Source organism: Aythya marila (genome assembly GCF_965140915.1).
Source record: "Aythya marila genome assembly, chromosome: 13".
Taxonomy (NCBI): domain Eukaryota; kingdom Metazoa; phylum Chordata; class Aves; order Anseriformes; family Anatidae; genus Aythya; species Aythya marila.
Genome location: NC_139054.1, coordinates 7,584,840 through 7,600,980, shown reverse-complemented (window position 1 = coordinate 7,600,980; position 16,141 = coordinate 7,584,840). Strand labels below are relative to the sequence as shown.

Below are 16,141 nucleotides of genomic sequence, written 5' to 3'. Positions count from 1 at the left end.
CCACTTCGGGGATATGGGAAAAAGGCATTTAGGGCTATGGCTGAATTGAGTCCTGCTACTATTGCCCACGGACAAATGTACATGTACATGTATTAATATGTTACAGCCAGGCTATTAAGTCCGTTTTATCTCCCTAAACTCTGTTCAATTCTCTTGCCTTTCCTCAGGAAGAGGCAGGCTAAAGCACCTCATGAAACTCAGAATTAACAGGGTAGGTGCTTAAGAATAAAAGCAAAACTACAAGAAGGCAGCTCTGCAGTGGCAGGAAAACACTTCGACCCAAACAAGATCTGTGTTTGTAACTGGGAGGGAGCATTGTCTGTAGCATGGGCTCTGGAACACCAAGTTCTCAAACCAGTTAATAACTTTTTTTTTTTTTTTTTTAGAAATGTTAATGTTTGACTGTCTCTTTATCATCTGATGCTGATAGATGACACGACCCCAGTTCTTCTGGGAATCAAGTTAAAGTAACATTTTTATTGCCCTTTAGAGACTTAGTGCATTATATGTAACAAAAACATAGTGATTAATAATAATATAAAAAAGGTTAAATTAAACAGTCACGTGCATGGTTTCTTTGTGCTTCCATGCATAAAAAGTGGCACACAACATGCAGGCAGTGGGAAGGCTTAATTTCAAAAATGTTTTTTTAATAGACTTTTATAAAGATTTGTGTGTATGAGCCAAATACACCAATAGTGGGTCCTCAGTAGGAATCAGCTTTGTAGAAATAAGATTTTAAAACTAAACAGCTCTAAAATGAAATGTTAAATGAAGGGACATACTTGTTACATGAACCCTAACTGTTCACCTAGAATATAAAACTGAACTTTGAGCAGGAGTTTCTGCTACAAAAGAAATCTACTGCCTTAGCTGTAAGGGATGGTGGTGGGAAAGTGTTGACAAATGCCTTTGCTGCTATACTTAGTTTGGTCTCTAAAGTAGAAAAGAATGCTGAGTCTTGTATTAGCGTGCAGTTTAACTTCTGTTAATGCCATTTAATTCAACTTCTGTTAATGCCCCTTAGTTCACATATTGCATGCATCCCTAAGAAATGAAAGGATCTGATTACAGAACTTGTTTTTATTGTCTACAATTGTGATACAAAACAGTTGTTGAAGAAATTATTTCCCCAGGTATGAAAATGAGCACTCAGTGATATATTTGTAATGATGAAGTAAGGAATTTGAGAATTACTTCTTCACCTAAATTTAATGGTTTATTTCATAGTTTCAACTGATGAATTTTTTCATTTTCTTCAATGATTAGCCATGACTCTCACCCTTCTTCTGGTATGTATACAGAAGTGTTAGGCACCAGCCTCAGCATGTACAACCACAAACCAAATAAATGTTTTACATAAGACAGTTTGCTTTTATAGTGATCACACACTAATGTGAACATAGACTAAAAATAACAAATGTCGCTTTAATAAGGATTTTTTTACAGTAGGCGTAAATATAAAAGTTTTTCAAATTATTTTCACAGGTATCACTGAACATTTCATAGCTGTCTGTTACAGAAGCACCTAAAAGTGCTTTGAGTCTTTCATTTATTATACATAGTTAAAATATATTACACTTCTGAAGGTATCTTAAATCACTGAACAGTTTTGCTAGCATCTTGATGAGCCAAATGGGAATAAAAGGCAGTCCACATTCATGATGTGAATATACAGTAAGGTGTTTGACATCCTATTAAGTCATTGCTCATGTTCTCAAAATAACCATGGTGATGAGACCTGAAAGACAAGAATTAAGAACTAGACGTTTTAATTTCACTGAGTAAAACATTCAAAATAGAGATAAGATAGGTATCCTGACATTGGCCAAGAAAAAATGGTAAAAATGCGTATGTGCAAGCAGAATGAATTTATATACACCCATCACTTAAATACCAGAAGTGTTGCTCCAAATTTTGATGTAGATAAAAATTAGTGTATAAACTTACACTCAAGTGCTATCGAGTAACTACACTTCAAAGAAGCTATAACCATTCCAAACAATTATCAAACTCAAGGCTGGAAATCTTAATACTGAGATTTTGACTTGGATAAGTATAACATTAGCACACAAACCCCTGGTTTTGATGTGGGCTAGCTATGGGTAGTATAATTTAAATGCTGAATTATCAGTAAAACAGATTAGCTGAAAGCTCCAAGCCATTTTTTATTCTGCTCTGTGGACAATAACATCGTTGTCAAAAACTAGTCTTTGATCAGTCTGCATAGGGAGCTTTCTGCAGACTTCGTTGTGACCTTTAAAAGGAGAAGGAAAAGTGGAATTGCTCTGACGGAGGTAAAAATATAAAAATAAGAAGCAGAAGCTCCAGGGATGAAAGGAAAAAATACATGGTTAGTAAACTACTCATGCCACGCTGAAGAGTTCACTTTAATTATGTGCTGATACAAGGGAAAAAAAAAGTACAAGTCTGCAAGTTCTTACTCATAAGTTTATATAGTACAAGGTAAAGAGGTATATGGAAAAACATTAGGGCTCCCAGAATCCCACCCTCATGTAACATCAAAATAGTAATTTATCAGTTCTTAGGCAATCTTATTTTCTTTCAGGCTTGGAAGATGTTCTTCACAGCGGAGATCTTAGCTAAAGTCTAGAGATCTCACTAGAGACAAAGAAATTGCTGAGACTATTTTTGTTATCCTGCTGCTACATACTGATTTAACTTTATAAAGACATTAAAGATAAAAGTATGATAGAACAGAGTTGTAACGCTGCCTTCCATTAGATAAGCATTTTATCCATTAAAGAGGAATTACAGTTCAGCTGTTTGTTAAGGTCTGCTCTACCTCAGACAATCACTACCACCAGTACTGCTGCAGGCCCTAATTTGGATCATCTGAATCACTGCTGAAGTACCAGGCTTCTGGAAGGTGCTACAGGACAGCCCATACCACGTGTATATGCACTTTCAGGTAAGAAAGGGTTTAACTCATTTCTGTAAAGCAAATTCTCAATGTCACGTGGCCCAGTTGTCACGGTATATACCTCCTTTTTCAATTAAATGCTAAACAATCCAATTGTACTTCATTGGGGAAGAAAGGAGTTTCGTCATCTTAAGGCCAATCAACTTGTGTTCTAGATGAGCAAGCGTGCTATACACAAGACTCTTTTCCTGGGTATTAAGAACACTGCTACTGAAGGATCAAGATGTACAGGGACTTCATACTGCATCTATAAACAGGTAAGTTGTTGCAAATGGTTTAATACTACAGTTAGCAACAGCAGAAATTGGAATTTTTTTCAAAGCTAGAGGTAAAAATAAAGCAGGGATTACTGCAAGATCCTAATCTGAAAATACATTACCATCAGCTCAGATAGAGATGTAAGCTTCTGGTTAGTAACGGGTGAGTTTTAAAACCTTTTTAGCAGACTGACTCTCAGAAGTCAGTCATTAAACTGTGTGAGCGTTAACTACCAAGAACTTGCATCGCTTCTCATCACTACCTCACCTCTAGCTATCAGTTTGAAGCTGCCTAGCTCCTTTCCTTTAAATCCTCATTTCTGCCACGTAGTGGGACAGGAGAACTGAGCTTAGTGTGACTGCTCTTTGAATCTGAAAGTTATAGAAAAAGTCAAATTAAATGTGCAACTTAGCTATGCTTGCTAATTTAGGAGGAAGTTAGCAACAATCTGGAAGGGCTGTGGATGGCAGTGATCTCTTATCAAGTTTTTAGAACTATTTCTAAACATTTTAACTGCTTATCAAGAGGGTAGTAAATGGAGCCTTTCAGAACAGCTCATCTGGGTTGGAGAGAAGAGTTCTAGGTTCTGCAGTAGAGTAACTATGTCAATACAAGAGAAAGAAACAACAGTACATTCCATTCATTTTTGTTGGCTGATGATTATAGGTATTAGTAATTTGGCCAGTCACCAAATGAAGGTAAAATCAGCATGTAGGGGCCTGTATAATATTGAGTAAAATCTGGTCTAAAATAGTTACAATTACCACTTTCTCCTGATATCACTATGGCTGTAACTTAAACTATAAGTGGGGATGCAAAAGAAAACTGATGCGGTGCTTTGTCTCCATTAGGTTTCCTGAAGCCCTGACAAACACAGAAGTTTCTCAAATCAGAAGTTGCAATAAAATACATAACAAAATCCAAAATACTTACCTAAAACATAAGCAGCAACTAACTTTTGATTCACACTTAAATGGAGGTAGAGAGGCACCAGGGATTCCATTTCCCCCAATGTAGGTAGCATTAGTGCTGCAATACACACTATTCCCAGGAAGACTGTTAGTAAACTAGGTCCCGACGAGGCAGTTCTGTTTTCTGAAACACAAAATAGTACCACTTGTAAGGATTATCTACCCACTTTAAGTGTTAAATAATCTGCAGAAGTGTTTGCAGTACATCAGAGCTGCACTATCTCAAATTTTTCTTTTTCCCTCTGGAGTTTGGAGGGGATGGAAAACAACTCTTAAACCCACTTTCCTATGCCTTCCGCATGTTGCAGTGAAGAAGGCTGCTCCATGTTCCAGAGCTGATGCTGGAACTTGTTTTCACATGACTTTCCAAACCCCTCCCTTCTGGAGGAACAGAGCCTGCCAGGCTCAGTAGCTATATATACACACACTCATGACAGTTAGATGTTTCAGCAATGCTTGAGGTTTCACCATGCATCCTGACTCCTGACATTGATATGTTCCCTCAGCGATTAATAGTCAATTGGGAAAGAACACCTAGAGGAGGTGCACAGGCAGATAACTCTGCTTACACCTCCAGAACAAAACTTGGCTACAGCAAGAACACAAACTGTTCGGCCAGATAAGTTTCTCTTATTTCTTTTAGAGGAGGATTCAAGGCCTGCACCTGCCAGAACAAGCTTATGTGCCACAAAGGAGCAGCATTTCACATTTGCTGTAGAAACTGAGTGAACTGCCATGAGTCTAATATCACTTGAACAAGGAAATGCAAACTATAGATTAAATTGTCCTTCGTGCTCTTTACTGTGCTGGAGATTAATAGCTGGAACCTACTCAAAGACACTTTGTTGTTTGTTTGTTTTTTTTAAAGAGCTGTTCATGTGTTAGTTGAATATTTCTAACAAACTTCTTCAGACCCACTAGAAATTAGCAAGCGTTTTATCAAAGTTTTCTATCCTCACAGTGACTAGCAGTATATGTCCCATTTTAGTTCTACTAACCTAGTATTTCTAGGTTGCAGGTTACACACAAAGCCTGTACTTGCTCTGTTTATTATTTTTCTGTAAGCAAGCAATGTGATGTAGCTAACAATATTTTAAAGCAGTGAAATAGCATTTGGATTAAGACCAGTATCAGATTGTTCAGGATGGTTAAAACCCTCTGTACTGGAACAACTATCATAGTAACATTTTGTTCTGTGAGCCTTGAGAACTTGTAGGTTTAGTTTAACCACGTATCCTCCTACTATCCATCTTGAGGATTTTTTTAGTGTAAGGTATTTCACCAGCCAACAAACCATGTATAAATGCTGAAACTGTTTTATAACAGGAGGAACACTCTCAAGCAAGTTAATCTATTTTCTGGAAATTATTTTTGTTCTTGTCATGAAGAAGAAAGCAGCGACAAGAGTATTACACTATAAATCAGTAGACTGTCAAGTCAAGAATCAAATCAGATTCATTTCCAGTAAAACTTGATAATTTTTATCTCTCTCCCTACTACTTTGATTTAGCTGTTTGGTACAGGCTTTGCCCAAGACTGTTGATTTACTTCCCCATATATGAAATGCAGCATTCTCAGCTAGCAATTTTGATTTTTTGTACTTTTCAGACAAAGACGGCACAAAACAAGGAGCACTTTAGAAGGTGTTTTGGCAGTATTTCCTGATCATCAGGAAATGGAGGATTAAGGGTTTGGAACAAAATCAGAAGGGGCAAATGTTCTGAAAGAGACCAAGGAAAAAAGTAACTGATCTTTTTGCAGATAAATTCCCATTGGCAGTAACAGAACTGCTGCACCAGAAGAATATAGAGGGTACTCTCCAAGGTACAATAACCAAACTCGGGGCAGAAAAAAAAGTCATGATTACTCAAGACAGCACAAGCAGTACTGCCATAGTTTGGTTCTTGAGTGCTATCATCCCTCAGTGATTAATTCTTTATTTGCTGTAAGACTGATTTTTTTTTTGATTTCCATATACTCTTTCTAGTCACTTGAGCTATTCAAAATTGACAGAGGACAGGAGGGGTAAAAGATTTCAACTACCTGGTTGACACAAAGTCTGCTCAAAAAAGACACTTTCAGCCAGGTGTTCTTTTATTCGCTTTTCCTCCTCTTCCTTTTGTTGTGGTGGTTCCTTTGCAGATGGAAGTAGAGTAGCAATAACCTCCTTCCTCCCTAGTGCTTTCCTCTGGCTCTGCTCAGACACTTGCAGACGAAATTTATCTATCACACCATAGTGAGCAGCTCGAACATCCCTGTGACGAATCACACTGCAGAGGAAAACAGTATTTTCAAACAGAGAAACCAGTTTGTCTAGTCTTTGTGGAATTACAATCCCAATATTTCCCCTTTCTCCCCCCCCACACAGTTCAGATCCCCATTCCATCCTCCGTCACACAATGTTCTTGACAATTTGGTCTTGTCTTCTCTCTCCCCTCCCTACGTTCATTGTACTATGACGGTATTCTGGTTCCTTAACTGATACTCCAATTGGCTAGCCAAAAAGAATAGTTAATTCTTTATCTAAGAATACACCTTTGCCTCAATCTGGCACCTATCTGCCAATCTTCATGACACATTCATTATTTGAAAGATGCTTCCTCTTTTAGCAGACCTGTTTGATGCTGGCAAATGATTTCTAAGAGGTATAGGGGGAGCTGGGGTGGACAAGGAAGAAAAGGAAAGTAGGAGTGCCAAACACTTGGACGGACAAGATGATGGCAGAAGTCTAGCTTTTTGAGGAAAGCAGGCTCGAAGCTTTAAAATTATACTTTCCCAGAAGATAAACTCATTCTCTCTGTGGATGAGAGTCAGCTCCGGTAAAGGGATTTTTAAAATCAGAAACCCACTGGTTTAGAGCATGTAACTGCAGTCAAAATTACAGCTATGTATCTACATAAACATTTCTCACCTGTCTTTCAGTAAGCATGTTTGGATACAGAGATAGATAGTAGAGCTCTGTGCTGTTAGAGCCTTGTTCATCCATCCAGCAGCTACCTTGAGAATATTTGGCAGCACTGAAATGCTGTAGATACTTCACTAGCTAGAAAGACCTGGGCCAGGTTTATCTACCCAAGCTGCAATCACAACATAGACTGCAGTGTAGGCACACACTGAGTCATACCTGGACAGTCTGTGTTTTCCTTTATAAACTTTTATACTGTCCAGCAACCACTTTGAACCTGTTTTGAACAGGTTGACCAAGATGGCTCGATAGTAAGGTGGGGTGATAGTTGTTAATTGCTTCTAGTTTTACGTTATTTCATGGGAAAAATCATGCAGGACCTATAAAAGGCAGCTTTAAAATAACCCTGATCATAGTCAATACAGAACTCTGCACACTGTTCTGCTCACCTACCTCCTCTCTGCATTTATGATTCATTATGAAAATCCATATTTAGCACTAAAAAACTAGAACATTCAAGTTTTTAAGTCATATCAGCTCTTAAGGGTTAATACAGATTTTAAGTATTTTTCCAAAGTGAAGGACCTTTTTTTTTTTTTTTGGTGAAAGGCTATTCTAAATTTCTAAGATAATAATAGCTAACCTGGTAAAAATACCTATTTGTAAGTGATGTGACTTCAAGAAGGTTGCCATCTCCTGAGGGGAAAAAGTGATTTTCTCCTTAGTAATACAGGATAGCGCTCTTAAAATTGTTTCAAAAAAATCTTTGTGATAACATACATGATTAAAATGCTGCAAAAAATAGATTCTTGTTTCAGACTTAAGTTAAAGGAGTTGTGTCACCTGAAGTGATCTACAATCACAAACAGAGAAAATGGTAAAATAATTGATACCTGGTTTGAACAGTCTATTTAACAAGGAAACAGAAACTACGTCATCCTAAGCTAGAAAGGTACAGGAACGTTTGTGGTATTACATCACTTCAGAAGCTAAAAAGTGTGCTTATGACAGGCTTTCAGGAAGCTGAGTGTTGGCCTTCACTGAAACAAAAGGCTCTTTTCCTGATAATCCTAATTCATACAACTCTGAGCGTATCGGAACAGCAGATTCAACTCTGTTTCTTTGAGACTTCCTTCTTATTTTTTTTCTCTCCTCTTAGTATCATAGTGCCAATTAACCTAAACAGAATCTTTATGTAACACTGTGCTATGAGAACATGCATCTGCTGCCAAGCAAAGAGATGTTTTCTGCAGACCCTTATAAACAGATACATTCTCCTGTTTCTTTTTAGAGACCATTGCATAATTAGAAGCTCTGTAGAATATCTGTTTATCTGGCAAATGGCCATACTTACATAGTACTGCTCATATCTTAGAAGTAAACACTGCCCTTAGACAACAACCAGCGGAATGAGATGGGTTTCCTGCCACACAAAAACTCTCTTGGCTACATGGATACACCTTATTTTTCTTTATTTAGTAGAAGACATTTGAGACGAACAAATGTCATCAAGATTGTGTGTCTACTAAAGACTAGGGTAGTTTACAGACAGATACATTGGTATATTAATTTTGTTCTGATTTTAGGATTATTGCCCCTGCCCAATTAAACTTTTTAGTTCCATGTTTTAAACCCCCTTTTTGTTTGGTGAGTCCTTGGAATTTTCCAAATCACACCCAAGGAAACCAGCCTACAGGGAAGAGCCATTCCCCAAGCACCTTATTATTGATTTGACAAAAGACAAATCATTCAATAGCAGGGTTTTTTGTTTATGGACATTAAATGACCAGAGGTTCCTGGTGTTTTACAGTTGACAAATTTCTAGTCAGAAAGCTGTGTACTCTTCTAGGCATGTCATCCTTTCTTTAGCTGTACTTATACATCAACATGGAAATAACAGGGCAAATAAATGATGAAAGAAGTTGGGCTATTCTGGCTTATCTAACTACTGCTTCCTCCAGTTTGAATTATAGCAGCCTACAGGCCCTACACGTTATTGTGGTAACTTAGCCAGGGTTCATCTTCCCTCTGTTACTGGGTTGGGACCTGAATGGAGAAACAAGGGGAGGGAAGAGGGGAACAGAGAGAGAAAGGAAGAACAAGAGAGGTGGTCAGGGTGAAAGGTGGGCAAAAGTACCTTTATTAAGTATGTCCCAGGAAAAGTGTGTTCAGTAGAACTTCATACATTTTTGCTTTGTCAGTCTGCGAACAAATATTTCTCACAAAGAAATCCCAACCCTGGGGGTCTTGCTTTTCTTGTTAGAAATAACACAAAAGTACTCGGAGGCTTGGATTAGTCTCACTGACGGTCTAAACAGTATACTACAGGATGCATTTACTAGCATTTTATTTATGCTTAAAGACAAAATCAAAGAAGGAAGTATCTCAAAATAACTGTTACCTCTGTCCTACAGTAAAAGGATGGCAAAGATGGAGTGGCCAAAAGAGACTAGGAAAACATAATATTTATAGAATTTAATTTATACTATGCATGCTGTCATTTACTACCTCTTAATAAAAGGAATTAAGCTTATGAAATATCCTACTATTAGGAAAAAAAAACCACACACTTTTACTTACATATCAACACAGCACTGAGGCTTCACTGTACCAGCAGCATCAGCCACCACATATTTATTTGGAGTTGTACAAAGAACTGCAAAAAAAAAGGACAGTAGTGGTAACAAGTCATGAATTATTACCTCATTAATTTCATCAACAGATTTACGTAAAGACAGAATTTTGGTTTTGCCACAAATATAATTTGTTACATGAATTAAAACTGGACTTTTCAAGATCACCAACTAATCCTTAAGTAGAACTTAACCTAAGAAACCCACCTTTGAATTTTAAGGCAAACTCATAGGGGTTATATAGAGTCAACACCTGCTTGTGTGTTGACTGGTCATCTGCATAAAATATAAGTTCTGTAGGAAAAACAAAAACAGGAAGATTTCCTTCCACTAACTCTGGTTGTCTTCTTTGTTGCTGCATTGGCACTGAATCCTCCTTGCTGCTTCTTGTGTTCTTATGATTTTTGTATCTTCGGGGACTTCAGTTTTTGAATCGTTTAAGAATTCCAAAGCATTTTGGCAATTCTGAAGAAAAAAATGAGAAAAAAAAAAAACAAATAAATAAGATTATTTCCACAAATCTATACTAAATGGAGACAGACAGCAAATGTGTAAAAATATAAAACTTGATACTTGGATATATATCTACCTATACTTAAATTCTTTAAAAACATGGAAATAGGAAAAAAATGAATTAGATATATATCTATTTAAGAAACTGCTATAAAATAAATGGATAAGCACTTCTTCAGTGTATAACAGATTCCAGGGGCCCAGTCTATGACTGGGGTTGCTTATAACGGACAAACATTTGCAACACAAACCAAACAACAAAAAAATAAATGCCGTTCTTGCCTTGGATAACTAACACTTGAGAAAAGAGCAGAAATGAGGAAACAGAGGTGTAAGGCAGCAGTAGGCACCATTTGGGCAAGAATCTCTCTGCAGTGGTGACCTACTCAGAACGTTCCTGGATGAGGCATAACAACTTAGGTATCTGCTCGCATAGGCACTGAGGTATGTCAAATCCTACAGATTCAGAACAAAGGAATGGGGAACATCTTCATGCTTTGTTTAAACTAAGGTCTTGTTATGCTTGCATGGTAGCTACTGGCAATGAACTGAAAAATAACTGGGATGATTAACACCAAATAGACTTTGGATTTACTATTTGGTTAAAAAATAAGAAACATTTTCTACCACCACTGTCTCTAAACAAAGTATAACCACCATAATTCTCCTTCTACCAGCCCCGCAGTTTTGTTTTAGTTTGAGTGGCATTCCAGAACTAAAACCAGAACCTATGACCTGATCAAGCAACAATCCCTAATGCAATTCATAAAATAAAATTAAGGCCAAATTCCTCAGCATGCATGTCACTGACTTTACATGCTACAGGCAAAACCAAGTGAAATAGCTACATATATATTTTCCTCAAGGATGTCATATTTTACTGTACCTCCTATAGGTTAGGTATCAAACTAAAGGTGTCATCTGAGGCTTAACTTTATTCTACAGTAGAAAACATCAGAAGAACAAAAAGTTCCCACTGACTTATTAGCTATAATTTCCACTTCCAATGATGCTTTATAAAACATCCGTTTAAACTGTTCTCCAGGCTAATAATCTGATCTCGTTGCAACATAAGACATTTAGTTTTTGAAATTTCTAGCAGTGAATTGCCTTAGCATTAAGAACAAACAAAAAATAAATGCTTATTTTTCACATTCTAGATATCATGCTGTTCACTCCGCCAAACACCAGATACATGCTTCATACTTGAAACATGACACAAATTTAGTTGTTTACTAGAACATTACCTAGACTATTTTAGTAGTCCCTGTCATATCTTCAGACTTACAGGTTATGATTCTTATTCACAAACTAAGCTTCTCAATTTCTTTATTTTTAAAAAAACAACTCATCCTTGGAGAACTTAAATTTATGGTTCTTACTGGAAAGTCTTCCCCCCAGATCCAGCTTCTTTTCAGAGCAGAGGTTTATTTCCACCTCACTGAAATGCTACTAATAATATTCTGAAAACAAATCCCCAATGATAGTGTTCCAAGTTGATGTCCTGCTACCTTATTAAGAAGGGTCTAGAAAAAGAAATAGATCTGTAAGTGGCCATTTGAGTTCTACAGTGCTTTTGGAATTTTGGTAAATCTGTTTTGTTTCACAAGAATTAACATAATCTAAAATCACTTTGTGCAGCAACTGTAAGTATTATTTATTGAACAATTTTATGTACTATTGCAAAGTGAGATTCATTGTTCCATTCAAATATGAAGACTATACGAAGATGTAATGTGAAAAAAGCTGCCAAATCACAGGCACACAAAATCATTTTTTCTTTCTCGTAGGCAGAAGAATTGTTTTATTTAATTATTTATTTTACTAAAGTTAGCTTAATGCAATATACAGAAAGCACATGCAAGAACCACTGGTTCTCATACGTATCTATACTGCATAAATGCTGTATAACAGAAATATCAGCCATCTTCTGAAATTAACTTCTTTTTCCCTAACTAGTGTTTTAAACTCCCATAGAACCAGTATCAAACTACTGCTAGATATTTTAATGTGACTAGATTTAATCAAAAATACAAACAGTTATTTCTAATAATTAATGCAATTTTGATGCTTTTTTATTTAAACATTGCACAGGTTTCATTCTGATCCCTGTTATCACACCACAACTCTTGTTTCTTCAGTTCAGCCAACAGCAGGAGTTCGGGTGTCCAAAACCCCACAAATGACAATGTCAGTGGAACAATGGATCAGCAAGCCTACCAGCAGTCTTGTTTTTCTTACACATCCATTGATAAGACAGCGCACAAACCTCCCAGGAATCCACAAACTTGTAGGCTGAAAGCCACCAATCTTAAAAGAGTATATCCCATTATTGCTTCCTTGTCTTGTCCAGCCAAGATAAATAAGAAGTTGCCACTCCAAATTGGCAGAAGTAACACCTGGCAAACCCAGGTCTATGGTAGATACATTTGCTGACACAGCGGTGTCATTCAGGATGTAAATTTCTAGGTTTCTAAGCAAGCAACAAACATCCTTTTTGAGAGAATTATTTTGGCTTAGAAGTCGCCTTGCTGGGATACCCCACCAAGTAATGTCAGTAAAACATTCTTCCCAAAGACTGCACTATAACTTGTACAGACACTGGGGAGATTTGATGATTTAGTATTAGCGATAGCACATCTTTCACACAGCACTCATCAATAAGAAGCTGTAAATATTTTTACAGAGAATGTCTGTAATCAGAACTTCTTTACGTAGTTCAAGCCTAAAGAAGCTCTCCTCTAAATGTTCAGAATAAAGCTACAAAGCTGGCACCCCAGCCAGTTCATTTAAAAGAAACTTGTCCATCACTCTTCTACGAGGTGGTGCACTGTGAGCAGCAGATTTTTTTGGACAGTCAGTGGTAACCACAATTACTTCAGAACATAAAGGGAAGCACAAAGAGTTCTTTACAAAACTGAGACCTGTGGTCTTAATCTGTGACCGTCTGTGCAGATGGACTTCTAGTACCACCAATGAAATTCCACGCAGCTGCAGTCATCTGTCAAATGCAATGCTCATTACAGGACAGGGGCTGAAGTGTAACACCTGAATAATGCCAGCTTGCTTTCCAACACTCTCTGAAGCCCAGACAAACCATTTCCACTGATATTTTCTTCAGCTCAGTAAGGATCTTTTCTCCCTTCTCCTCCCTGAAGTTACTAAATATATAACGCTTGTGTCACAATAGCACAGATCTGCCAGCATTTCCTGTGAAATCCCTTTCTTCATAAATTTAACCTGACAGAAAAAAAAACACACCATGAAGTGAAATGTAACTTCTCTCCAGGCTCAGAAATAACACCAGTTCTGATTTGTTTTTATTTAACAAGTATTCACTGAAAAAATAAATCAAGTGGAGAAATTTTTTGTTCCACTTTAACTTCCAACAGCATCATCACCATGTATGCATGTATGGATGTATACATCTATAGTTATTTCTGTCAAATAACTTGACAGAACATCATCTGGTAAACACTTTAATCAGAAGATAACCTCTTTACAGTCAGCCTCCACATTCTCCTATTAAAAATGTGTAATTACAGTGTAATCTTTGTTTGTTCTCTCATAATCTACCCCCTAAATCCACACAAAAAGCTTTTCTACACTGCATAACCTCAATAAATTCATGACTGAGGTACATATGCCTTTTGAGCACATATTTACAAAATAAGCCATGAAGTCTTCTTCAAAATTCCTCCCCATACCAAGCAGAGCAATTATCTTACCTTTAAACTACACGCAAATAGACCACATGATCTGAAGCAGATCTATTAACATTTTGTCTCTCCAAAAGTTTTTGAAGGCCTCAAAATGCACTTACGCAATCCAATGTTTAAACTACCTGCAATTACTTGGGAGAGTCATCCAATGATTAGAGCACGGCCCCAGCACTCAGGTCGGCTGAGTTCCATTACTGCTAGCTCCGTCACTGCCTCTATGACCTTGAGCAGTTGGTTAACCTCACCTCAATTTGCTCATCTACGAAGGCACACATTCTGCAAAGTATTTAAGTGGGCGGACAGTCACATTCGAACTGGCAGAACCACTCTGAGACCCTGCAGAGCCTTGGATGAAGCACGCTACTGTCCACCTCCTGACAGGGCGATGAGGAATGTAATTGGTAACTGTCTTCAGGATGCTGTAAAATGAAGTAGTCCCAGAGCGTTACCTATTACAGCGGATGACTACAACACGCATAAATCATGCTGATGCTAACAGCAAGGCTCATTAGGTCTGCATTATATTTTCCTCTTTATTTTTTTCAAGTGCTGAAAAGGTGACAATAACATAAGTGTTACTGCAATACAACTAAGGGGCACGTGAGATCAGGGAAATCTGGCCTAACAGCCGGGCATTGTTCCTGATCCATCCTACCCCATGGCTCAGAAGAGTCCTGCGGAAGGCTTTCAAGGGCACATCTGCCCCACTCTGCATCTTCTCCCTTTCAGGCTGCGTTTAACGTGACCGAACCGCTCCTTAAACACCTCCTGCGCCCATCAGCGCTACGCGGCCGCTCTCCCTGTCTCCGGCCAGGCTCCAACACTCAGCCCACACGCCAGGACGAGAGATTATCTGAGGAAAACACCCCTTAAGGGCAGCGCGGGCAGCGAGACAGCACCCACTGAGGCAGAGAGACGCGGCCGGCTGCCCCCAGCTCGCCTCACGCCCTTTGTTATCCGCCGGGCCGAGCTCAAGGCGCTCTAACGGCCTCCCTCGCTGCCCTGCCCTGCCCTGGCGGCGGCGATAAGCAGCCGGCCCCCCACCGGCCCTGCTCGGCCCCCCGGGGCACCCTCAGCGCTGCCCCGGCCCCGCCTCAGCCCCCGGCCCGGCCCGGCCGCCCCTCACGGCCCCGCTGAGGCGAGCGGCGCCTGACGGGGCCGGGGGAGGAAGCGGGTGGCTGTGGGGGGGGTGCCCGCTCCCCCGCGTCGCCCCCCGGCCCGCACTCACCCCTCGGGGCCGCTGGGTGCGGGCTCCTGGCGGCGCCCCCTTTGTCCGGCCGCCCCCCCGGGGCTGCTCCCGTCCCCGCCGGTAGCGTCGTCGCTATGGCTGCCGGGACGGGGCCGGGATGGCGGCCGCCTGCCTCCCGCCGCAGCCATCGCGAGAAGGCGCCGCGCTCCGCCCCGCCCCGCCGCCATGGCCGGGGCAGCGGCACCTCACGGCCCCGGGCAGGGCCCTCAGGGGGCTCCCCTCAGCAGCACGCCTGAGGGATGGGGAGCAGCCGGCTCCCTTCTTCCCTCTGTTGGCTGTTGTCTAAAAAAGAATCCATTTTCATAATAATCCTCACGGCTTTGCGGCCTCACGCCCTCCCCACAGCGTCCCTCAGCCCCCCGGTGCCCTCGCTGCTGCCTTACCCTGTCATGGGCTTCTCCGCGTGGTGCAACGCAAAAAAAATGCAGCCCTGCAATCACCACGTGAGATCGTGGAGATTAACGCTGCAATATTTTATTATTATTATTATTTTTCAAGCCAGGTGAATAATTAAGATTTATATTAAGCCTTCCAGCCAGCAGGATTGCAAAAGCCTTTTAGCCATTACCAGACTTGCCCCAGCAGTGGAACGAGCACACGTCTGTGGGGAAACAAACACAGCGGCCATTAGTATTTCACAACACCATCATGAAACAATCCAGGACAGGAAGTCACATATTTTGTCTATTTAAAATCATGGAAGATGCTTAACAAAATTACTCATTTTGCAACTTAGCCAGGATGTGTGTGTGTTAGCGCTGATCTTCCAAATACTTCCTTCTGAAGGTCTTCGAGTTGCTGGGAGTTCATGAGCAGTTTTAGTTTTATGGCTACAAATTATTCAATACTACAGTTAAAATATAGAGGAATTATAATCCTGTCAGAGTTTCTGAAAATCTATTCAGTAAAAACTGGTAATTTGTTTGTTTCTTGACTAGTTTCAATT

The 16,141-nt window shown here is 39.5% G+C and overlaps 1 protein-coding gene across 5 annotated transcripts; it reads right to left on the bottom strand.

Annotated features, from left to right (window-relative positions):
• Window positions 1-1,403: 1,403 nt before the first annotated feature.
• Window positions 1,404-15,598, bottom strand: MOSPD1 (motile sperm domain containing 1). Of its 5 annotated transcripts, none has more exons than XM_082770798.1 (6): window positions 15,579-15,598; window positions 9,919-10,176; window positions 9,659-9,734; window positions 6,214-6,443; window positions 4,136-4,297; window positions 1,404-1,741 (listed from the first exon to the last, which is right to left on the bottom strand). In XM_082770798.1, the coding sequence occupies exons 2-6, from the start codon at window positions 10,070-10,072 to the stop codon at window positions 1,710-1,712; spliced, it is 654 nt and encodes a 217-aa protein (XP_082626924.1). In that variant the 5' UTR covers window positions 10,073-10,176; window positions 15,579-15,598; the 3' UTR covers window positions 1,404-1,709. The 5 variants fall into 5 exon arrangements, with proteins under 5 accessions (XP_082626924.1, XP_082626922.1, XP_082626925.1 ...); XM_082770796.1 differs by lacking the exon at window positions 15,579-15,598 and adding an exon at window positions 15,175-15,327; XM_082770799.1 differs by lacking the exon at window positions 15,579-15,598 and adding an exon at window positions 15,175-15,326 and having other exon boundaries at window positions 6,217-6,443.
• Window positions 15,599-16,141: the final 543 nt, after the last annotated feature.

Excerpts from the sequence above, each read along its gene's own strand:
- MOSPD1 (XM_082770800.1), bottom strand. The coding sequence starts at position 10,072 with ATGCAGCAACAAAGAAGACAACCAGAGTTAGTGGAAGGAAATCTTCCT. Across the intron at positions 6,444-9,658 it reads CCTCAGTGCTGTGTTGATAT|TGTGATTCGTCACAGGGATG; the intron begins GTAAGTAAAAGT and ends TTTCCTCTGCAG. Across the intron at positions 4,298-6,216 it reads GCAGACTTTGTGTCAACCAG|AAAACAGAACTGCCTCGTCG; the intron begins GTAGTTGAAATC and ends TTTGTGTTTCAG.